Source organism: Arvicola amphibius, chromosome 1, assembly GCF_903992535.2.
Source record: "Arvicola amphibius chromosome 1, mArvAmp1.2, whole genome shotgun sequence".
In the NCBI taxonomy this organism is placed as follows: domain Eukaryota; kingdom Metazoa; phylum Chordata; class Mammalia; order Rodentia; family Cricetidae; genus Arvicola; species Arvicola amphibius.
In genome coordinates this window covers 143,640,880-143,664,596 of record NC_052047.1, presented here as the reverse complement: position 1 = coordinate 143,664,596, position 23,717 = coordinate 143,640,880, and the positions used below count along the sequence as shown (strand labels likewise).

The window sequence follows — 23,717 nt, the reverse complement described above, 5'->3', positions numbered from 1 at the left end:
GGACTTGGACTAGGTGTTGGTGTTGTGGTCTGTGTGGTAGTAGATATTGGAGTTGATGTTCCTGTAATGGTAGGTGTTGGGGTAGTAGTAACTGTGGTGGTCATTGTTTGGGTTGGTGTCTCTGTGGATGTAGATGTTGGAGTAGAGATACTTGGAGTAGGTATTGGTGTTGTGGTCTGTGTGGTAGTAGATATTGGAGTTGAGGTTTCTGTGGTAGTAGGTATTGGGCTTGTAGGAATTGTTGGAGTCAGTGTTGGGGTTCGTGTCTCTGGGGTGGTAGATCTTGGAGTGGAGGTCTCTGTAACAATTGTTGGTGTTGTTGTCTGTGTGGTAGTAGATATTGGAGTTGAGGTTTCTATTTTGGTAGGTGTTGGGGTTGTAGGAACTGTGGTGGTCAAGGTTGGGGTTGGTGTCTCTGTGGTGGTAGACGTTGGAATAGAAGGACTTGGACTAGGTGTTGGTGTTGTGGTCTGTGTGGTAGTAGATTTTGAAGTTGAGGTTTCTATGATGGTAGGTGTTGGGCTTGTAGGAACTGTGGTTGTTAGTGTTGGGTTTGATGTCTCTGGGGTGGTAGATCTTGGAGTGGAGGTCTCTATAATAATTGTTGGTGTTGTAGTCTGTGTGGTAGTAGAAATTGGAGTTGAGGTTTCTGTTTTGGTAGGTGTTGGGGTTGTAGGAACTGTGGTTGTTAGTGTTGGGTTTGATGTCTCTGGGGTGGTAGATCTTGGAGTAGAGGTCTCTATAATAATTGTTGGTGTTGTAGTCTGTGTGGTAGTAGAAATTGGAGTTGAGGTTTCTGTTTTGGTAGGTGTTGGGGTTGTAGGAACTGTGGTTGTCAGAGTTGGGGTTGGTGTCTCTGTGGTGGTAGATGTTGGAGTGGAGGTCTCTGTCACAATTGTTGGTGTTGTGGTCTGTGTGGTAGTAGATATTGGAGTTGAAGTTCCTGTGGTGGTAGCTGTTGGGCTTGTAGGACCTGTGGTGGTCGGGGTTGGGGTTGGTGTCTCTGTGGTGGTAGATGTTGGAGTGGACGTCTCCCTAACAATTGTTGGTGTTGTCTGTTTGGTAGTAGATATTGGAGTTGAGGTTTCTGTGGTAGTAGGTGTCGGAGTTGGAGTCACTGTGATAGTGGAAGTTTGACTTGATGTCTCTGTGGTGGGAGATGTTGGAGTAGAGGGACCTGGGCTAGTGGTTGTTGTAGTGGTTTGTGTAGAAGTAGATATTGGAGTTGAGGTTTCAATGATGGTAGGTGTTGGGGTTGGAGTCACTGTAGTAGTCACAGTTGGGGTTGTTGTCTCTGTGGGAGTAGTTGTTGGAGTAGAGATACTTGGATTTGGTCTTGGTGTTGTGCTCTGTGTGGTAGTAGATATTGGAGTTGAGGTTTCTGTGGTAGTAGGTGTTGAGCTTGTAGGAACTGTGGTAGTCAGTGTTGGGGTTGGTTTCTCTGTGGTTGTAGATCTTGGAGTGGAGGTCTCTATAATAATTGTTGGTGTTGTAGTCTGTGTGGTAGTAGAAATTGGAGTTGAGGTTTCTGTTTTGGTAGTTGTTGGGGTTGTAGGAACTGTGGTTGTCAGAGTTGGGGTTGGTGTCTCTGTGGTGGTAGATGTTGGAGTGGAGGTCTCTGTCACAATTGTTGGTGTTGTGGTCTGTGTGGTAGTAGATATTGGAATTGAAGTTCCTGTGGTGGTAGCTGTTGGGCTTGTAGGAACTGTAGTGGTTGGGGTTGGGGTTGGTGTCTCTGTGGTGGTAGATGTTGGAGTGGAGGTCTCCATAACAATTGTGGGTGTTGTGGTCTGTGTGGTAGTAGATATTGAAGTTGAGGTTTCTATGATGGTAGGTGTTGGGCTTGTAGGAACTGTGGTCGTCACTGTTGGGTTTGATGTCTCTGGAGTGGTAGATCTTGGAGTGGAGGTCTCTATAATAATTGTTGGTGTTGTAGTCTGTGTGGTAGTAGAAATTGGAGTTGAGGTTTCTGTTTTGGTAGATGTTGGGGTTGTAGGAACTGTGGTTGTCAGAGTTGGGGTTGGTGTCTCTGTGGTGGTAGATGTTGGAGTAGAGTGACCTGAGCTAGTGGTTGTTGTAGTGGTTTGTGTAGAAGTAGATATTGGAGTTGAGGTTTCTATGATGGTAGGTGTTGGGGTTGTAGGAACTGTGGTTGTCAGAGTTGGGGTTGGTGTCTCTGTGGTGGTAGATGTTGGAGTGGAGGTCTCTGTAACAATTGTTAGTGTTGTGGTCTGTGTGGTAGTAGATATTGGAGTTGATGTTCCTGTGGTTGGAGCTGTTGGGGTTGTAGGAACTGTGGTGGTCGGGGTTGGGGTTGGTGTCTCTGTGGTGGTAGATGTTGGAGTGGAGGTCTCTGTAACAATTGTTGGTGTTGTGGTCTGTGTGGTAGTAGATATTGGAGTTGAAGTTCCTGTGGTGGTAGCTGTTGGGCTTGTAGGAACTGTGGTGGTCAAGGTTGGGGTTGGTGTCTCTGTGGTGGTAGATGTTGGAGTGGAGGTCTCTGTAACAATTGTTGGTGTTGTTGTCTGTGTGGTAGTAGATATTGGAGTTGAGGTTTCTGTGGTAGTAGGTGTCAGAGTTGGAGTCACTGTGATAGTGGACGTTTGACTTGATGTCTCTGTGGTGGGAGATGTTGGAGTAGAGGGAACTGGGCTAGTGGTTGTTGTAGTGGTTGGTGTAGAAGTAGATATTGTAGTTGAGGTTTCTATGATGTTAGGTGTTGGGCTTGTAGGAACTGTGGTAGTCAGTGTTGGGTTTGATGTCCCTGGTGTGGTAGATGTTGGAGTGGAGGTCTCTATAATAATTGTTGGTGTTGTAGTCTGTGTGGTAGTAGAAATTGGAGTTGAGGTTTCTGTTTTGGTAGGTGTTGGGGTTGTAGGAACTGTGGTTGTCAGAGTTGGGGTTGGTGTCTCTGTGGTGGTAGATGTTGGAGTGGAGGTCTCTGTCACAATTGTTGGTGTTATGGTCTGTGTGGTAGTAGATATTGGAGTTGAAGTTCCTGTGGTGGTAGCTGTTGGGCTTGTAGGACCTGTGGTGGTCGGGGTTGGGGTTGGTGTCTCTGTGGTGGTAGATGTTGGAGTGGACGTCTCCCTAACAATTGTTGGTGTTGTCTGTTTGGTAGTAGATATTGGAGTTGAGGTTTCTGTGGTAGTAGGTGTCGGAGTTGGAGTCACTGTGATAGTGGAAGTTTGACTTGATGTCTCTGTGGTGGGAGATGTTGGAGTAGAGGGACTTGGGCTAGTGGTTGTTGTAGTGGTTTGTGTAGAAGTAGATATTGGAGTTGAGGTTTCAATGATGGTAGGTGTTGGGGTTGGAGTCACTGTAGTAGTCACAGTTGGGGTTGTTGTCTCTGTGGGAGTAGTTGTTGGAGTAGAGATACTTGGATTTGGTCTTGGTGTTGTGGTCTGTGTGGTAGTAGATATTGGAGTTGAGGTTTCTGTGGTAGTAGGTGATGAGCTTGTAGGAACTGTGGTAGTCAGTGTTGGGGTTGGTTTCTCTGTGGTTGTAGATCTTGGAGTGGAGGTCTCTATAATAATTGTTGGTGTTGTAGTCTGTGTGGTAGTAGAAATTGGAGTTGAGGTTTCTGTTTTGGTAGCTGTTGGGGTAGGAGGAACTGTGGTGGTCAAGGTTGGGGTTGGTGTCTCTGTGATGGTAGATGTTGGAATGGAGGGACTTGGACTAGGTGTTGGTGTTGTGGTCCTTGTGGTAGTAGATATTGGAGTTGAGGTTTCTGTGGTAGTAGGTGTTGGGCTTGTAGGAACTGTGGTGGTCAGTGTTGGGGTTGGTGTCTCTGTGGTTGTAGATCTTGGAGTGGAGGTCTCTATAATAATTGTTGGTGTTGTAGTCTGTGTGGTAGTAGAAATTGGAGTTGAGGTTTCTGTTTTGGTAGTTGTTGGGGTTGTAGGAACTGTGGTTGTCAGAGTTGGGGTTGGTGTCTCTGTGGTGGTAGATGTTGGAGTGGAGGTCTCTGTAACAATTGTTGGTGTTGTGGTCTGTGTGGTAGTAGATATTGGAGTTGACGTTCCTGTGGTGGTAGGTGTTGGGGTTGTAGGAACTGTGGTAGTCAGTGTTGGGTTTGGTGTCTCTGTGGTGGTAGATGTTGGAGTGGAGGTCTCCATAACAATTGTGGGTGTTGTGGTCTGTGTGGTAGTAGATATTGGAGTTGAGGTTTCTGTGGTAGTAGGTGTTGGGCTTGTAGGAATTGTGGTGGTCAGAGTTGGAGTTGTTGTCTCTGTGGGTGTAGATGTTGGAGTAGAGATACTTGGAGTAGGTCTTGGTGTTGTGGTGTGTGTGGTAGTAGATATTGGAGTTGAGGTTTCTGTGGTAGTAGGTGTTGGGCTTGTAGGAACTGTGGTCGTCACTGTTGGGTTTGATTTCTCTGGGGTGGTAGATCTTGGAGTGGAGGTCTCTATAATAATTGTTGGTGTTGTAGTCTGTGTGGTAGTAGAAATTGGAGTTGAGGTTTCTGTTTTTGAAGTTGTTGGGGTTGTAGGAACTGTAGTTGTCAGAGTTGGGGTTGGTGTCTCTGTGGTGGTAGATGTTGGAGTGGAGGTCTCTGTCACAATTGTTGGTGTTGTGTTCTGTGTGGTAGTAGATATAGGAGTTGACGTTCCTGTGGTTGGAGCTGTTGGGGTTGTAGGAACTGTGGTGGTTGGGGTTGGGGTTGGTATCTCTGTGGTGGTAGATGTTGGAGTGGAGGTCTCTGTAACAATTGTTGGTGTTGTACTCTGTGTGGTAGTAGATATTGGAGTGGACGTTCCTGTGGTGGTAGCTGTTGGGCTTGTAGAAACTGTGGTGGTCAGTGTTGGGATTGGTGTCTCTGTGGTGGTCGATGTTGGAGTGGAGGTCTCCCTAACAATTGTTGGTGTTGTTGTTTGTGTGGTAGTCGATATTGGAGTTGAGATTTCTGTGGTAGTAGGTGTCGGAGTTGGAGTCACTGTGATAGTGGACGTTTGACTTGGTGTCTCTGTGGTGGGAGATGTTGGAGTAGAGGGACCTGAGCTAGTTGTTGTTGTAGTGGTTTGTGTAGAAGTAGATATTGGAGTTGATGTTTCTATGATGATAGGTGTTTGGGTTGGAGTCACTGTAGTAGTCAGAGTTTCAATTGGTGTCTCTGTGGGTGTAGATGTTGGAGTAGAGGGACTTGGACCAGGTCTTGGTGTTATGGTCTCTGTGATAGTAGATATTGGAGTTGAGGTTTCTGTGGTAGTAGGTGTTGAGCTTGTAGGAATTGTGGTGGTCAGAGTTGGAGTTGGTGTCTCTATGGTGACAGATGTTGGACTAGAGGGACTTGGACTAGGCGTTGGTGTTGTGGTCTGTGTGGCAGTAGATATTGGAGTTGACGTTCCTGTAGTGGTAGGTGTTGGGGTAGTAGGAACTGTGGTGGTCATTGTTTGGGTTGGTGTCTCTGTGGGTGTAGATGTTTGAGTAGAGATACTTGGAGTAGGTCTTGGTGTTGTGGTCTGTGTGGTAGTAGATATTGGAGTTGAGGTTTCTGTGGTAGTAGGTGATGGAGTTGGAGTCACTGTGATAGTGGACGTTTGACTTGGTGTCTCTGTGGTGGTAGTTGTTGGGGTGGAGGGACCTGCGCTAGTGGTTGTTTTGGTTTGTGTAGAAGTAGATATTGGAGTTGTGGTTTCTATTTTGGTAGGTGTTGGGGTTGTAGGAACTGTGGAGATCAGAGTTGGTGTTGGTGTCTCTGTGGTGGTAGATGTTGGAGTGGAGGTTTCTGTAACAATTGTTGGTGTTGTGGTCTGTGTGGTAGTAGATATTGGAGTTGTGGTTTCTGTGGTATTAGGTGTCAGAGTTGGAGTCACTGTGATAGTGGACGTTTGACTTGGTGTCTCTGTGGTGGTAGATGTTGGAGTAGAGGGACCTGGGCTAGTGGTTGTTGTGGTGGTTTGTGTAGAAGAAGATATTGTAGTTGAGGTTTCTATGATGGTTGCTGTTGGGGTAGGAATCACTGTAGTAGTCACAGTTGATGTTGGTGTCTCTTTGGGGGTAGATGTTGGAGTGGAGGGACTTGGACTAGCACTTGGTGTTGTGGTCTGTGTGGTAGTAGATGTTGGAGTTGAGTTTTCTGGGGTGGTAGCTGTTGGGGTTTGACTCACTATGATGGTCACTGTTGGGGTTGTTGTCTCTGTGGTGGTAGATGTTGGAGTGGAGGGACTTGGACTAGGGGTTGGTGTTGTGTTTGTGGCAGTAGAAATTGGAGTTGAGGTTTCTATGGTAGTGGGTGTTGGGGTTGTAGAAACTGTGGTTGTCAGAGTTGGGGTTGGTGTCTCTGTGGTGGTAGATGTTGGAGTAGAGTGACCTGAGCTAGTGGTTGTTGTAGTGGTTTGTGTAGAAGTAGATATTGGAGTTGAGGTTTCTATGATGGTAGGTGTTGGGGTTGTAGGAACTGTGGTTGTCAGAGTTGGGGTTGGTGTCTCTGTGGTGGTAGATGTTGGAGTGGAGGTCTCTGTAACAATTGTTGGTGTTGTGGTCTGTGTGGTAGTAGATATTGGAGTTGACGTTCCTGTGGTTGGAGCTGTTGGGGTTGTAGGAACTGTGGTGGTCGGGGTTGGGGTTGGTGTCTCTGTGGTGGTAGATTTTGGAGTGGAGGTCTCTGTAACAATTGTTGGTGTTGTGGTCTGTGTAGTAGTAGATATTGGAGTGGACGTTCCTGTGGGGGTAGGTGTTGGGCTTGTAGGAACTGTGGTCGTCACTGTTGGGTTTGATGTCTCTGGAGTGGTAGATCTTGGAGTGGAGGTCTCTATAATAATTGTTGGTGTTGTAGTCTGTGTGGTAGTAGAAATTGGAGTTGAGGTTTCTGTTTTGGTAGATGTTGGGGTTGTAGGAACTGTAGTTGTCAGAGTTGGGGTTGGTGTCTCTGTGGTGGTAGATGTTGGAGTAGAGTGACCTGAGCTAGTGGTTGTTGTAGTGGTTTGTGTAGAAGTAGATATTGGAGTTGACGTTCCTGTGGTGGTAGGTGTTGGGGTTGTAGGAACTGTGATGGTCAGAGTTGGGGTTGGTGTCTCTGTGGTGGTAGATGTTGGAGTGGAGGTCTCTGTCACAATTGTTGGTGTTGTAGTCTGTGTGGTAGTTGATATTGTTGTTGACGTTCCTGTGGTAGGAGCTGTTGGGGTTGTAGGAACTGTGGTTGTTGGGGTTGGGGTTGGTGTCTCAGTTGTGGTAGATGTTGGAGTGGAGGTCTCTGTAACAATTGTTGTTGTTGTGGTCTGTGTAGTAGTAGATATTTGAGTTGACGTTCCTGTGGTGGTAGGTGTTGGGGTTGTAGGAACTGTGATGGTCTGGGTTGGGGTTGGTGTCTCTGTGGTGGTAGATATTGGAGTGGAGGTCTCCCTAACAATTGTTGGTGTTGTTGTCTGTTTGGTAGTAGATATTTGAGTTGAGGTTTCTGTTATAGTAGGTGTCGGAGTTAGAGTCACTGTGATAGTGGACGTTTGACTTGGTGTCTCTGTCTTGGTAGATGTTGAAATGGAGGGACCTGGGCTAGTGGTTGTTGTAGTGGTTTGTGTAGAAGTAGATATTGGAGTTGAGGTTTCTATGATGGTAGGTGTTGCGGTGGGAATCACTGTAGTAGTCAGAGTTGGGGTTGGTGTCCCTTTGGGAGTAGATGTTGGAGTAGTGGGACTTGGACTAGGTCTTGTTGTTGTGGTCTGTGTGGTAGTAGATATTGGAGTTGAGGTTTCTGTGGTAGTAGGTGTTGGGGTTGTCTCTGTATTGGTATATCTGGGTGTGGAAGTTACTATGGTAGATGTTGGTGTTGTGGTCTGTGTGGTAGTAGATTTTGTGGTTGTGGTCTGTGTGGTGGTAGATTGTGTGGATGGAGTCACTGTTTTGGTAGATGTTTGGGTAGAAATCACTGTAGGAGTGGTTGAATGTTGAGTCGTAGTAGAGCATTCTTGCTCACAGCACTTACAGCACTGAACATTGATCTCATAGTTGAGACACATGCGCATTGGGATTAACCCTCCCATTTGTTGTTCTGCATTTCTGCACACTAGCCCAACTTCTGTGTTACAAGTGACTTTCTGTCCTAGCTGATCAAGTGGTTTGTTGTTATACATCACAGCTCTGCAGGAGATGTCAGCTGCATCCCAGCCTGGTTTACAGGCATCTCCAATCAGTTCAAAATCTCCACTGTTTTTATCATAGGTGGGTTTGCCAGAATCCAGCCAGCCAGTCCACTCACACTTGCACTCACACTCACATGGAGTGGGTGTTGGGGTGGTGGTGGTGGTGGTGGTGGTGGTGGTGGTGGTGGTGGTGGTGGTGGTGGTGGAGGACAGGGTAGACAAGGTTGATGAAATGGTTGGTGAGGTGCTTGGTGATGTGGCAGTTGAGGTGCCTAGTGAAGGGGTTGGTGAAGTTGTAACAGAGGTGGTTGGTGAAGATGTCTGTGAAGTGGTAAATGAAGTCACTGGTGTAGCACTAGATGAAATGGTTGGTGTAGTGGTTGGTGAAATGATTGATGTGGTGGTAGGCAAGGTTGTTGGTGAAGTGGTAGCCGGAGTCGTTTGTGAAACTGTTGAAGTGGTAGGTGGAGTTGTTGGTGAAGTGGTAGGTGAGGTTGTTGGTGAAGTGGTAGGTGAGGTTGTTGGTGAAGAAGTAGCTGGAGTTGTTGGTGAAGTTGTGGGTGAGGTTGTTGGTGAAGTGGTAGCTGGAGTAGTTTGTGAAACTGTTGAAGTGGTAGGTGGAGTTGTTGGTGAAGTGGTAGGTGAGGTTGTTGGTGAAGTGGTAGGTGAGGTTGTTGGTGAAGAAGTAGCTGGAGTTGGTGAAGTTGTGGGTGAGGTTGTTGGTGAAGTGGTAGCTGGAGTAGTTTGTGAAACTGTTGAAGTGGTAGGTGGAGTTGTTGGTGAAGTGATAGGTGAGGCTGTTGGTGAAATTGTGGGTGAGGTTCTTGGTGAAGTTGTGGGTGAGGTTATTAAAATAGAACAGTTCACCTCTGGAGAGCAACACTTGACTCGTATCTCATAGTCATAACAAAGTTCAAATAGTCCGTTTCCAAACTGGTCTTCGTTTTTGCAAATGAGCCCAAATGAGACATTACACTGTACCTTCTGGTCCAGATCCTCCAAGCTGAGTGTGGGGTCTGTGGCTGACCTGCACTCAATGTCCACAGGAGCACTACAGATGCTGTCAAAGGTCTCTCGCTCACCACCACCACTGCCAGCACTAGGATGGTTGTTGTTGATCCAATCAGTCCAGCAGCATGGTACTAGGAAAGCAAAATTACATATAGGTTATTCATGCCTGAGGAAGGCTATGGGATTGAGTCCCCGGTGACCTCTGCAGCTGCTCCACAGATACCCTTGCTCACCCATCATCACCAAGGGACCATGTTTATAGGGTCATATTTCACAACAGACATATTTCCACCTTCGTGCAGCTGAAAGACTGTAGCCCAGAGAGACAGGGCCACCCAAGGCCATGTCTAGGTAGGACACATCCTGGTCTTAGAGCCCCAACTCAGTACCCCTTCCTTGACAATGTCGTGTGAGAGAAAAAGACTAACAAGAAAGCCATCCCTAAGGAAGAGTGTGAAGGGGACTTTATCTATTCCTGACCAAGAACGTGGTCATCCACACAGGTCAGGTCCTACCTCTGTGTCTATGGACTTGGCAAACAGTGCATAAATACACCCATAATCCACAGCACGTAAGTGCCGCCTGCCCTCACTTCTGCTTCTGAAAGAAGCCCGGAAGGAATTTGGAAAGATTTTCCCTTCTTGGCCCTACTTACTATGGATAAGTATTGCCAAGATCACTTACCAGGAGTTGCTGATGGACTTCAATAAAGGAAAAGGGGAGGATATCACTGCACAGTTTAAGTCTGAAACTCTCAACATAGACCCTAGGCCTCAAACTCATGGCAATCATCCTGCTTCTGCCTCCCAAGTGCTGGTTGTAAGTGTGCACCACCATGCCCAGCCTGCATTGTATGTGTGTATACATTTATGTGTGTTTATGTTTGTTCATGTGTGTGTATTTACAAATGTGCATGAACATGTATATGTGAGCATAGAGCCCAGAGGACAATCTCCAGTGTCATCCTCAAGAATGTAATCTCCTTCCTTTCAGACAAGGTCGCCCATTGGCCCGGAACTTGACAATATAGTTGTTTTGGCTTGCCAGTGAGCCCTAAAAATTCTGTTGTCTCTGTGACCCCAACAGTGGGATTACAAATGTGCACCCACTTGCCTGGCATTTTTACATGTACTCCAGGTATCAAATCCATGTCCTCGTGCTTGGGAAGCAAGTGCTTTGCCAACTGAGCCCAAGCCCAGACAAGGCCCTCAAATTTACAGGTGTTCTTCCCTGTGTCTGTCATACCCCTGACAGCTTACCCATCATAGATATGGTTTGAACTGGAACAAATGCAGAGGAGTGTAAAGACATCCTCCAATGTCCCCCGAGTTCAGAAAAATGTGGATACCACCTAAATTCGCAGTTGATTTGCTGAATTGAGGCTGCATACACAGACCTGGCTCTGGACCCCAGAAGATGAAGAATCCATGCTGGATTCTCAAGAGAACAGAAACCCCCAGAATAAGCCTCACCTTCAGTGCTAGTTATCGTGCCTGTGGTGGTGGCAGTGGCAGTAGTGGAAGTGGCCGTTGTTGTAGTGGTGGTGGAGATGGTAATAGGGGTAGAGATTGTGGTGAAGCTTGTCAGGGTGGATGGAGGTGGTGTGGAGGATCCACATATATTGAAGTGTGGTTTTATTGTCCCATTGGAGTCGCAGTACTCCCAGTAGCAGAAGATACCATCCTGGGTCTTGTTAACAATCTTTCCTGTACAGAGGGTATGGGGTCATCAATTCAACAAGAAAGACAGCCTTTCAAGGCCTCCCCTATTTATCCCATGGGACAGAGGACTGGAGATACATTCCAGCAGGACTGCATCCCCAGAACCTCTTACTTTGAAGAAGGAGCCTCACTGGAACCTGGACCCCAGAGGTGATGAGCCCAGCACCCAGATGAGAGGTGTACTAGAAATTTCCCATAGGGTACCACTCCCATTAGAGAAAGGAAACAAAGATGTGAAGGGGGAGCTGCAGGCTTGCTGCACAGCTCAGCACATTGAAGCTGGAAAGGACATGGGCAACCAAGAAAGAGAGCCCAGGAGGAAACCAATCCCTACCCAAGCCCAGGTCCCACAGGTACAAGAACAACACAGTCCACAGGCTTCCTGGGTTGGGACCGCTAATCCTCTACCTCCAGGATCCCAGCAGAGGGCAGCTTACCTACATCTATGCTGCAGTTGATGTTTGAAGTGTTGGTGCACATACTGCAAAGCAAGTATAGACGCTAAGGGTTTTCCCCATACTCTCCTTCCCACAGACACCACATGCCCATCTCCCTGTGTGCTGGCCCAAAGCCCCAGAGTACTGCCCCAACCACAAGCCACAAAGGAACCCCCACCCATAGGGCTCTAAATGTAACCAGTCAGATGAGGTGAAACAAGCTAAGAAAAAGCTGGCCCAAGAGAATAGGGTGAGATCAAAAGACCTGCATACTCCTAAGGACAGGAACTAGCACCTCTGTACCCTAGCTCCCATGACCATATGTGTACAAGTGTGACTGGGTGTGCAACTGTATGTTGTGTCCATGTATGTATGCACATTGAATGGGCTGTGAATGAGTGTGAGTGTGACCATATTTCCATGTGTCTGAACATGGTGTGTGTGTGTGTGTGTGTGTGTGTGTGTGTGTGTACACGTGTGTGCCAACCTTTCCCAGGCCCTATGCAACATAGGCTCAGTACCAAGACTCGCAGATATCCTCAGTGGGAATAGATGAATTGGGTGGATAATGAATGCCATCCTTATAGCAGCCACACTGGTCCTGAGTGACACATCTCTTTCCGTCCTCATCATATATGGGCTTGTCCTCAGGGCACCGAGGGTAGCAACCTAGTGGGTATAAGGAATGGGGCTTAGACCACTGTGGATGATGCCTCTGGTCCATCATACCTTCCTCATCAACCCCACCCCATCTGGCGTTTTGCTTGGAGATGTTCATGTATGACGACCAAGAGTCAGAAGACAGGGTTTGTGTCTCCCCTGACAGTAGGGTGTTCTGCTCCACACACACCCATGAGGTAGTGTGCTCCTCGGCCACCTCTTCAGGAGTCAGGGCCTTAGCTGGCTTCCATGGCTCCAGTTCAGTGAACAGACTGTAGTGAAATGAACCCTAGTACCTGAGCCAAGCCTCTTAGCCCATGGTCACCTCTCAAACAACCCTGAGTGTCTCCAGCTAACGGTAGCCCCCAGCCTGACACCTTGGTGGCCACTTCGCTGAAGGGCTCTGTCTGCTCACCCTCCAGGTAGAACACAGAGATGTTGGAGTGGATGCCATTGATGGTCCTGCAGGTCTCAAAGCTTCGGTTCCCACATGGTTCATAGTGCCATGTACACTCATTTGGGAGGTTGTAGTAATCACAGAATACAGCTAGAGGGAGAGAGGATGGAACATGGTCCGGCTTGGGAGCACACAAGTGGGTACCCAAGTGAGCCTGCATCAGGGGACGTGAATGTCAGAGCAAGTCCAGTCAGCTCCTACCAACACAAGTCTCACTATGCCCCCAGAAAGAATGTCTGGGGACAAGGATGAGATGGGTGACGTTCAGTCATCACTTGAATGGGGAAGGAAGATGGTGTCTGCCATGGATACTCACGGCATAGGTCCGGCCTCCTCCAGAACACGCAGGCCTCTGCCTTGGTGCATTCTTGAGCATAGGAGGCCACAGCGGAACAGAAACACTCACAGTCACCACCCGTGTCGCAGGAGCAGGAGTCATGCACACAGGCCTCATAGAAGACAGTGGGGTCCACCTAGGAGGGAGACGTCCATGTGCCTTAGGCCCGCACTACCTTTCGAGAGCCTGGACCGCAGGACACTAAAGCTGGCCCACAGCCCCAGAGTAACTGATAGAGAGGGAGCACACCCACATTCAGGCCATCCTGATCAACAGATCTGTCACCCATCCCCTGAGTGCCTCAAGATGATAATCCTAAAACTGTCTCTCCCCCTGCTATCTTCTAGGCTCAAACAAAGTAAGTCTTCTCTCCCTCCCTGATGAGCATGCAGTCAGGGCAGAGGAGGGTGGAGTCTGCCCAGGGATCTCAGAGAGAAAGGTTGATCATCTAATTACTGACTCAAAGAACCAAGTGTACAGAATTGAAGAACAAATACCCCATGGAGGTACAGCAACATGCCTCCAAATATCCTTAGACTACTTGGAGAAGCCAGGAGCTCAAAAGACAAACATAGCAAGACTAATAGGCCACACCCTTCTCATGGACACAGTCAAGCTCATTAATCTCTTTCAGTGGCCCCAACCATGGCCCTGATCACAACCACAATATGCCTCTAATGGGACTCTGCCTACAGAGCCCTTTGCCCATGACCACAGACCACCCACACCTATGCCCCTGTCCACACTTGTGGCCCTCCCACACCTGCAGCCCTGCCTACCTTGCTGTGGCCCTGCCCATGCCTTCAGCTCCGCCTACCTTGCTGTGGCCCTGCCCATGCTTTCAGCTCCGCCTACCTTGCTGTGACACCCTTTGAATACATCACTCTTGATAATGCTGCACTGCTTCTCTGCCCAGGAGCGACGGTGTGGGTTTAGGGTGCAGGGGTCTGGGGTGTGGTTCACATCTGGGCACGTGGGAACTTCCTTCCAGCTATTTCCAAAGTCCAGCTCACTGGTCACCACCATGCGGTCCCGAGTGGTGAAGTCATTCTTGGTCTGGTCATCAAAGTTCCCACACAGACCGCATACAGTGCCCTGTAGGTGGAAAGACAAGAGTCTCCAGCTTGAGCAGTTCTTGAAGTAGGTGAGAACAGCATCCACAACATCTATGCTGCTGACAGCCCAGGACATGGCTGGCATCTTGGTGGCCCACCTTGTAAGAAGGAGCCAGCTTGATGAAGATGGTGGTCCTCTTGTCCCAGATAACAATAATACCAGGGCTGGCCTCCACTACCAGGTACAGGCCCACTTCCCGTGTGATGTAGGGCACATGGTGCCTCTCTCTCAACTGCCTTACCACACGGTGTTTATCTATCAGCTTCAGCTCTGTCCCCTATCCAGAGAAAAAGATGGTCACTGACTGTGTCCAAGCCTTCCCACGGGAGCCCCGTCCCAGGAACCAGCAGCACTCACCCCTATAAATATCTTTATGGCCTTGGAGCAGGTAACGCCTGTGGTGCCGCAGGGGACATTCTCAGTGATAATGCTGAAGGAGCCAGTAGAGTTCTGACCACAGTAGTCCTGGGTCCCGACAAGACAGTGTTAGCCAAGAAAACCAGGACACAGGTGCCTACCCCAGCTGCTAAAGCCACCCCTCTGAGTAGAAAATGCTCTGCTTTTCCCCATCTGGGATTCAGGCCCTAACTCAAACCTCATCCAGCCAGGTCTTCCGTTGTCTGGGAATGATGATGACATACAAAGGGCAGAAAAGATAATAGCTGGGCCTGTCTCCCCCTCTCTCTCTCTCTCTCTCTCTCTCTCTCTCTCTCTCTCTCTCTCTCTCTCTCTCTCACACACACACACACACACACACACACACACAGAGAGAGAGAGAGAGAGAGAGAGAGAGAGAGAGAGAGAGAGAGAGGAGGGAGAAGAAAGTAGGCTTTCTCAACACCCCCATCGCTATACATCCCCATCTCATGGAGGAGAGAGGTTTACCACATCCTCTCCCCTCTCTATTCATTGCTGGGAACCCAAATCCTGGCAGCAAGAGTTCCAGAATGAGGAACTAGCCCTTCCCACCCCAAGGACCTGCTTCCATATCTCAGGGCAGCCCCTTCCTGGAGAGGTTCACAATCACACCTGGACAGCCACATAGGAGCAGTGTCCGTCAAAGTCATAGTGCTTCCCATCGAAGGTGATGTAGTGGCCACTCCCATAGATGGAGCAGGTGCTGTGGCATGCATAGCGGGTGCATTCCCAGCGTCCTTTTTGGCAAGTACTGCAGAGAAAGGTAGAGGAGCCTGAAGGGGCCTGAGGCCAAGACTCCCACATGCCCTCAGAGAGCAGCTCAGGTAAGGCCCTGGGCACCATGGCACAGCTCCTGAGGCCGTCCATATAGGAAACCTGCAAACACCTATACCAGCCTAAGAGTGACCTCTAGGGTGAGGGGTAGACATAAGACTTGCTCTGTCAACAGAGCAAGTATCCCCCCCCAAAAAAAAACCAGCCTAACCCCCCCCCCAATGCAGGCTGACTGGGCCAGCTCACCAGGTGTTGTTACAGTCCAGTTTGATCTGGTCCCCGGGATTGTACAGGTCTGTGTTGTGGATGCAAGGACACTCCTCCTCCTCCACACATGTACCACGGCCATCGTCCAGCTTCCCATCGGGACACACACAGCCGCTGATACATTCTGTATGGTACTGGAATAAGAAGAGCTCAGATGAGGGCCAAGCCTTCCTTGAGGAATCGAGTGCCCACAAGAGAAGATCTAACAGTGTCCTGGACCCCCAACTTCTCTCTCCTAAAACCCCTCCCTTCAAGCTCATCCTAGTCAGGGAGACCAGGTAGGGTTGCTGTTCAAGGCCCTAAGCTGACCTCTGCACTGCCTTAGGCTGCCACTTCTCTTCCAGGACCACAGGGAAGTACCAATAGACCCAGGTGTTTGTGAGACTCAGGCCCCAGCCCAGTGAACTGGCAGTGTGGGAGTCTGCTTAGTTCACACAATGGACTCAGGCATCCAGAATGCCCCCACCAGCCCTCCCTGGCACTCACATAGCCAGCCACCAGTGTCTGGCAACTAGTGGGGCGGGGTTTCCGGGTGGCCAGAGCAGTCAAATTGTTGCAATCCACAAGGATTTTGGGGTGCTTACAGGCTGTGGGGTTAAGAAGTCCGTCTTAGCTCAGATGAATTCAGGGTACCAGGTAAGTAGGGAGGGGAAACAAGACTCAGACTGGTAGCCATACATGAGCAACATCTATCTGTAAAACTTACTGTGGCCAAGCAGTTTGACCTGGGTGCATTGCAGCCTCCCGTTCCGGCAAGTGCTATGAGAGAGAAGTGGGACAGGGTTCATGGGACATGTGTAACAGGACATATGCCAGCCGGGCCACTTTCAGAATCTCACCTCTGGCACCTCTGCACCATTTGAGAGCCTCGGGCCCCACAGGTAGAACCTCCCCCGCGCCCATTTTTCCACTTGGGGTAGAGATTGAAGAGCATCCCCTCCCCAACTCTATGGGCCCCTTGCAGAGTCCAGGACACTCACCAGCGCTCCCCTTGCCTCAGGATCACATCTCCTGCCTCCAGGTAAAGACCAAAGTGGTAGCAGGAGCACTGAGCCAAGGGCACACAGCGGCCTTTCTCATCCATGAAGGTATGGTCAGGGCAGCCACAGCCTTCCACAGGTGCAAATCCCTTGAGGCAGTGAGCGTCACCCTCTGAGAGGGAGCGGCAGGTCTGCTGGCAAGTGGTCAGGTTGTACAGGAAGATCTGTGAGCTGGGGCAAGCGTGCACATCTTTGTCTGCAAGGGAAACCACAGGAGTGAGGGCCAATGGCACTGGACCCCAACTACTGTCCCTATAGGCTGTCCCTGAGCTTCTCCCTCCACCAGCAGATAGAGGCCAGCCACCCTGGGAACCCCTCCCAGGTTCCTGAACTCAGCTGCCACAGTTGTGGCCATCCCAAAGTCCATCTCTGCAAAATTCTGCTCCCACGCTGCACGCAGAGCCTAAAGGTCAGGCAGAAGCTAGGCGACAGCTACAAGGAGCTGCTCCTTCCCCTGGACTGACTGCTCAGGGCTCTTGGCCCCCAGCCCACGGAGTTCTATGTCTGGATCCCATCCTAGAGAGCAGCCAGCGGGGAAGCACTCACTGCAGACGCGCTCGCGCCAGCCCCACAGCATGACCCCCTTGGCAGCACAGGCGTGGGCATAGGAAGACAGAGCTGCGCACATGCAGTCCTCATTGTTCTGACAGTTGCACGTGTCATATTTGCACCTCTGGGAGACAGACCAAAGTAACAGTGAGGTGAGGGGGCCAGGCGCACGGCCCTGGCACCGTGAGCACTCCAGTGAACACACATGTGCATGCACGCCAGCACTCAGGCACACACACACACAGAGCCACTCACAGGCTCAGCCAGGTGGCCCGAGCACACTTTGTTGGCTATGGGGACACTGCCAGCAGCATTGAGGATGTAGGGTTGAGGGATGAGCTCACCTTGTAGTAGTCAGTGGGATCCACAGTCAGGTGGCACCTGGCAAAAGGGGTCTCTGACCTCTTCAGTAGGGAACACCAGTGCTCGGCATAATTGGCTGGGGAGTAGATCAGAACCTCAGCATAACCAGGCTCTCCTCACATACCCTGAGCCTAAAAGTCTGATCACCCAGAATGGAGGTGACACGGTATCCTGTGTGACCAAAGTCAGATCCCTCCCTGCCTCCCATCATAACTCCAGGCAGCTGTGAGCAAGATGAGACCATTTTGTATAACACCCAAGTCCTCCCTTTCTCAACCCCGGGGGCTAGAAATCTTCAGATATGATCGAGAAGTGGGTAGGAGGGCATATTGTCCTAGCATTAAACCAGGCCTGGATGAGAGCCGCCACCAGCAGTTAGCCTGACCAGCCCATCTACTTTGTCACTTGGAAAGCTGCCACTATGGGGCCACTATAAACTAGCCAAACAGCAGGTAGATGTGCTGGTCACCAGCAACATGGACTATGCAACCTCTACCCACCCTTCCGCCCACGTACTAGGTCCCCATCTGCTCTGAGGCGGTACTGGCCAGGACTCTGTGTCTTAGACAAGCCAGTGGACAGTGACCAACTTCCCCTGAGCCTTACCGCTCTCAATGTTGAGGGAACAGGGGTCATCTAACCAGTCTAACTTGTCATGGCAGCTTGACTGGGCCTTCCAGGTATTGGCGAAGCCGGCACCCGTGGCCTCCACCAGCCCACCAGATGTCATAAAATCATCATTTTCCTGGCCGTTGAAGTTTCCACAGAGACCTAAAGATGCAGGACAGAATTAGGAAGAACTGGATGCGGGCGGGAGCAGTACAGGACCTTCATGGGGCTTTTTCAGGGACAATACAAAAGGGACCACTCACCCTGCACCTGTCCCTTGGCAGACTGGTCCAGAGTCACAAAAAGCTGCATGACTGGGACCAGTTGAACCTGTAGCCGCAGCCCGAACACCGTGTTCACAACAATGTGGTAGGAAGAGGGCTGATAGATGGAGAAGCTTGCTGCAAAACAAGAACAGGTTGGAAGACAGCAGGGCTCCTGGGTTCCATGTGACAGCTGGGTGGCATGCCCACCATCCCATTCCCCCACCACCAGCAGGGACCCAAAGATAGAGCCTGCCAGAGGCCCATGCTCCTAGGCTATCTCAGTCCCAGCTGGCTCTTTTGACTGGCAGCAGCTCAGGACCCCTCCCTGAGCCACTCACCTGCCACATGGGGCAGGGTCACCTCCAGGTCATTGAGTAACACACTGCCACCTGATTTGAAGGCCACCACCTGCAAGAAATGCCACGGTTGCATAGAGCCGAGAGTGCCTGCATGCAGGACCCAGGCATGCTAGGAAGGGAGAGAGGAGGAGCACTTACATTCTTCTTGTTGTCAGTCAGTAGCAGGACAGTTTTCAGGCAGGTCTGCTTGTCTGTGGAGCCGCAGGGGGCCAGCTCACCCAGGAGGGCATAGGAATCATTGTGCTGGCCCTGTATGCAGAAGGATGCTGTGATTACTGAGGATCCAAGCGCCTCCTGTGCCCTAGACCCCCCCACTTTTCATCCTGTTTCTGATAGCAGCACCACCCACCACCCCAGGGACGGCCTTCTCCAGAACCAGTCTCTCCTCCCTCCTCAGAGGACAGAGGGCCCCCAGCTCCATCCAGGTAGCCTGGCTTGCCTACCTTGGTCAAGACATAGTAGCAGTCCCCATGAAAGGTAAACTTTTTTCCATCAAAGCTGGTGATGTGGGAGCCACCTTCTAGGGCACAGGTCTGAGGGCATTCCCATTCGGTACACGACCAGCTACCAGCCTTGCAGACACTGCCCAGAAGCAGGGCACAGGGTCAAGACTCAGTAACACCCCAGCCTGCCTGACCCCAGGCCCTATGCTCTGATACTTACCACTGCTCACAGTTATTGGTAATCTCCTGGCCTGGCAGATAGAGGTGCCCGTGCAGCTTGCAGTGGCACTGGCTCACGGGGATGCAGCCCCTGCCCGTGATGTCATCATACACAGTGCCTGTGGTAGCCAGAGATGTAAACTTACCCTGGAAGCCTCAGGAAGTGCCAGTTTCCCCAAAAGGAGAGGCTGCCAGACAGATCTTCACCCATAGACATCAGGACCCTGATCTGCCAATGCAGAATCTCACCTCCCAGCCCTTGGGGTTCTTTGGAGGGTCCCACCCCTCCCTGCCTGCTCCCCGACCCAGTCTTTGGGACAAGGGTCTTCCAGAGCGTGTACCTTCTGGGCAGAAGCAGCCATCCATGTAGTGTTCCTCACACAAACTGCTGACCTCCAGATGTGAGCAGGTGTCTATGCAAGGCGAGCTGCTCTCCAGGTATACCATGTTACCAGGGCATTTCTTGGCTAGAAGCAAAAGCAGCTCCATCAATCCACACATAAGGCACTAACACAGTCCCAAGGCCACTGGTAGACAGGGTCTGGGTGCTTGGCACAGACATGGCTCCCACCAGGGGCTCCTTAAACCCAGGGACACTCATACAGAGCACCATGTGAGAGGCCCCCCAAGCACCCCATGGGTCACCAGCTACTTACGGCAGAGTGAGGCAGTCCTCCAGTTCTCAGGCCGGCCGCCTGCGTGGGAGCACTGGCGGGAGAACTCAGCAAGGGTGCTGCACTCGCAGGCGCCATCCTGAGGACATGCGCACCGGTCCTGCATGCAGGCGCGCACATACAACTCCACAGGCACCCGGGCCTGGCAGTCCTCGAAGGCTGTGGCGGTCAGCAGCCTCTCACACTCGGCTCGCTGAAGAGAAGGACACGAACGTGGACAGCTTCAGACCCCTGTTCGTACCCCTCTTCCCCTCCCCTTAGAGCAGAGGGAGCCCCAACACAGGCCAGCAGGTACAGGCTTCCTACGAGCCTGGGGTTTCCCAGCAGCGACTTACATGCTCAGAGCAAGACTCTGGATCTTGCACCACCTCTGGGTCCTCACATTTATCCTCAGGCTTGTTGATCTTCTGCATGTTCCCAAATTCAATGGCATTGTAGTGTATGCCTACGGATGCAGCTGGTTAGCTCCTTGGGAGCCGGGAGCCTGCAGCCTCACCCCTGTCTTCCTCTCAACCAGCCCAGTTTAGCACTCACCTTCTTTGAGGAATTCATAATAGGTCTGCATGCCATTGAAGTCCCCACAGAGACCACAGGTGTGGTTCTGGAACCGGCTGTCTAGTTCTAGCTGTTGAAAAGGAAGGCAGGGCAGGTGAGCAGACCTCAGGGCCCAGAAGAGCTTCCAGAGTCCCTAGGTCTAAGCAGCTTCTCCAACAGGGCAGGTCAGGAGGAGGGCAGGGATCAGCCACCAGGAAGGGTCCTTCAGAGTGGGGTACCAAAATGCAGTCTCTGAGAGACAGAGACCAGTCGCTGCACCTATAGCACAGAGAGCCCCTCCCAGGCCAGACCAATGGAGACTCTGGTACCAATCACTGTCTCCAGCAGCCTGCTCCACCACATAGGATCCTACTCCAATTGTGAGGCATGGGTCTCCCAATCCTGCCCTTCTATGGAGCCACTAGGCCTCTGGTCAGAAAGAAGCCCCGCCACCTCAGAGCCCAGGATGTTGGTGCCCACCATGAGTGCATCTTCACGGTTCCACATGAGGGAGAGGCCAGCACGGGAATAGACCTTGGTGTATGCATCGTTCTTCTCAATGAGGAGTCCGGAGCTGTAGTGTGGGGTGCTGACCCTGTGGGGACCACTATGGGGTTACTCACCATCCCACCATCCCAGAACCCACCCACTCATCCTCCCGAGGGTTCTGCTGACCACACGGCGCTGAGGACATTATCTGAATGAAGAGTCAGCCTGCCTCCTTACTTGGTCAGTATGTTCTCATCTGGAGCACAAACAGACCTAGCCAAGTTCCAGGAGGAGGCCAGAGCCGGGCAGAGGCCTCAGCAATGGCCAGAGAGCCCTTGTCCTGGATGATTTCCTTGGGGCATGGTCAGGCCCTTCTGCCTATTTTCCTTCTCATACCCTCTCAGAGTCCAGGACAAAGGCCCTTCTCAGGAGCCCCAAAGGCAGTGGGTCAGGAATATGTTGGGGACTGAGCCCCCAACCCTCTCAGACCCTTGGTTCAGAGGTACTTTTCTCACAAAATCTAGCAGGGTAGAACTCTCAACACCTGCCCGACCTTTACCCAGAGCTGTTCTTATTCCAGGACCCCATTCCCTTCCTGAGCTGGCCTGGAACTGCCACACCCCAACCCATGAGCCTCTATCCCTAGGAACCTCTGCCATACAACCCACACATGACAACATGGTCCAGCAGACCAGGAAAAGTAAGGGAGCACTGGCAGAGCCCCCATGTGAGACACAGAAAGGCTTGGAGTGGGAAAAGAGAAAATCCCCCAGGGAGGTGAACCTGCAAGACAGGAATGCATTTAAGAGGACCTCATTGTTACTGAGACAAAGCCAGGGAACAATAGGGCTGGTAGAGCAGCCTCTCCCTTCTGGGCTTCTGCAACTTTAGCCTGGGGGACAGGCTCCCTTCGGCAAGGTCCCCAGAAGAAGTCTGCAAGGGACTCACAGGTTACCTAAGACCCCCCAGTCTACAGAGGGGACTCATCAGTGTTTGGTGAGTGAATCCACAGCCTAGCTCAAACCTCAAAGCATCCCTATTAGCCATGTGCCAGAACAGAAGGGGGTGTCCTGGAGACTGGCTAGTTTATACAAAACGTTCAGGGGTGAACTTGCTCTGAGGAGCCAGAAGCATCCCCTGGCTTCTGGGACATGGGAGACAGATACTAATCCCACTCACATGGCCCCGTTCACCACTGCCAGCTTGTGGGTGAGGTAGATGGTGTCGTCCTTAATGGTAATGATGATGGACTCTATCTGGGGGTGACCCCCAGCCTGGCCCAAGCCCCGCTTCAGATGCACAGCAAATTCCTTGTAGGAGTCTCGGCAGTCGGAGGCAAAGTTGTAATCACAGAGGCCAGGGAATCGGAAGACATCACCGTCAAAGGTTTTGTAGTGGAAGTTGCCCCAGGTGCTGCAGACGTGGTTTCGGGATATGGCTTCTGGGAGAACCGTGAGGACACAAGGTGAGACACCCAGGTCTGAGGAGGACTTCCCTGAGCCCATTCTCCAAGTTAACCCCAGAGGTCCCCCCAGGGGTACCCATCTGGGGCTCCAGATCAGGGTTTCCGGATAAGATGGTACCCCTACATAAGCAGTCTCTACTAACTATTGGTCACCCTTCTGCAGGACTCTAAGACAAGGTACTACCTAGTGTGGAGCGCGAGCAGGGAGTGAACGCAAAGGGGCCTTTGGACAGTCTGGTCACTCTGCACACCTACTGCCTAGTCCCCTCCGCTGATGCTCTACTGAGCCCTGCTCCATCTACCCCTCACCCAGCAAGAGGTTGGGCTGGGTCCCTCAGTCTTCAGGAGTCCCCACTGGGACATCCCCCACCCACAGCTTTGTCCTGATGGGACAGAAGTTTTCCATGTGGACACTCAGCCCATTCTCCAGAGGCACTGTCTTGCCGAAGGTCCCTTATATCTGGAACTGTCCTAAACTTGGCTTCCCCTAGACATCCAAAGCTTCCCCACTCCCACAGATGATGGTCACTCCGGGAATCCAGCTTCTCATCCTCCTGGTGTAGGACCCTCAGCCTTCGAGAGACCTAAAACCCCAGTCCAGCTGGAGTGGCTCTGGCTGGGGACCCCTCTTATTCCAGGCACCCCTTACTAACTGCTTTGGGCTTCCCAGCCTCCCCACCCTCAGGGTGCTCTGCCCACTCCCTTGCCCAGATCATGCAGCCCCTTACCTTTCTGGAGCTCCAAGCCCCTGGCTAAGGCCAGGACTAGGCACACAGCCACCAGGCGAGCTAGTGGCAGCCCCATGGAGGCTCAGGAGGGTGGCACAGGAGAGCATCCCAGGGCAGGGGTCCAGGACTTATATGCCTAGCAGGCATCTGAGGGCGGGAGGACAAGGGAGGTGCAAAGGGTGGGTGGGGCATTTGCTAAGTTATCAGGAAAACAGCTGTGGGGGCTCCATGGGTCCCAGTGAGGAAATATTGATTCAGGTTATCTGAGTTTATCTTTATATGACTCCCTGGGTAAACTTGGCCTTCCTCAGGATGTCACAGCCTCAATTATCCCAATGCCAGCACACACCCCAGGTGAACCCCATCCCTTTAAGTTACAAGCCAGGCCAATCTCAGGTTTGGAGAGGCGGGAGGTCCCTGCTGGAATTACATGCCATGAGCTCTGCCATACCCCTCTAAGTGTCCCAGGTCTGGCCCAGCAACCTCCAACACAGCCCAGGTAGAATAAGAAGCTTAAAGGTGTCTCCATTCTATTTATCCAGGAGCCCTATGGGCTGAGACACCAGGACTGCTGAGGCACCTCAGTTTGTGTCCCCTGGGGGAGACAAGTGTGGCAGGAATCGAGACTCCGGAGGGGGGTGTCTGACTCCAGTCTGTGATCCAACCCCAGAAGGCAAGGAGCAGTGGGGGCCCAGATGGGG

General features: G+C 51.2%; 1 protein-coding gene across 1 annotated transcript in view; it reads right to left on the bottom strand.

The window, feature by feature from the left end:
* The window catches only part of Muc2 (mucin 2, oligomeric mucus/gel-forming), a 35,735-nt gene extending 12,643 nt beyond the window's left edge, over positions 1–23,092 (bottom strand). The window contains exons 1-34 of the mRNA XM_038310794.1: positions 23,017–23,092; positions 22,003–22,264; positions 20,815–20,929; positions 20,335–20,425; positions 20,136–20,245; positions 19,783–19,993; positions 19,468–19,593; positions 19,128–19,245; positions 18,908–19,046; positions 18,603–18,713; positions 18,444–18,513; positions 18,103–18,240; positions 17,837–18,001; positions 17,212–17,306; positions 16,865–16,991; positions 16,259–16,514; positions 15,985–16,037; positions 15,765–15,865; positions 15,258–15,412; positions 14,850–14,988; positions 14,178–14,285; positions 13,918–14,097; positions 13,560–13,799; positions 12,684–12,840; positions 12,326–12,457; positions 11,772–11,919; positions 11,251–11,294; positions 10,565–10,798; positions 8,218–9,223; positions 6,123–7,302; positions 5,589–5,843; positions 3,674–4,727; positions 1,928–3,436; positions 11–1,759 (exon numbers count right to left, since the gene is read on the bottom strand). Of these exons, the coding sequence (XP_038166722.1) occupies positions 11–1,759; positions 1,928–3,436; positions 3,674–4,727; positions 5,589–5,843; positions 6,123–7,302; positions 8,218–9,223; positions 10,565–10,798; positions 11,251–11,294; positions 11,772–11,919; positions 12,326–12,457; positions 12,684–12,840; positions 13,560–13,799; positions 13,918–14,097; positions 14,178–14,285; positions 14,850–14,988; positions 15,258–15,412; positions 15,765–15,865; positions 15,985–16,037; positions 16,259–16,514; positions 16,865–16,991; positions 17,212–17,306; positions 17,837–18,001; positions 18,103–18,240; positions 18,444–18,513; positions 18,603–18,713; positions 18,908–19,046; positions 19,128–19,245; positions 19,468–19,593; positions 19,783–19,993; positions 20,136–20,245; positions 20,335–20,425; positions 20,815–20,929; positions 22,003–22,264; positions 23,017–23,092 (10,654 nt within the window). The remainder of the gene's footprint in view (positions 1–10; positions 1,760–1,927; positions 3,437–3,673; positions 4,728–5,588; positions 5,844–6,122; positions 7,303–8,217; positions 9,224–10,564; positions 10,799–11,250; positions 11,295–11,771; positions 11,920–12,325; positions 12,458–12,683; positions 12,841–13,559; positions 13,800–13,917; positions 14,098–14,177; positions 14,286–14,849; positions 14,989–15,257; positions 15,413–15,764; positions 15,866–15,984; positions 16,038–16,258; positions 16,515–16,864; positions 16,992–17,211; positions 17,307–17,836; positions 18,002–18,102; positions 18,241–18,443; positions 18,514–18,602; positions 18,714–18,907; positions 19,047–19,127; positions 19,246–19,467; positions 19,594–19,782; positions 19,994–20,135; positions 20,246–20,334; positions 20,426–20,814; positions 20,930–22,002; positions 22,265–23,016) is intronic.
* Positions 23,093–23,717: the final 625 nt, after the last annotated feature.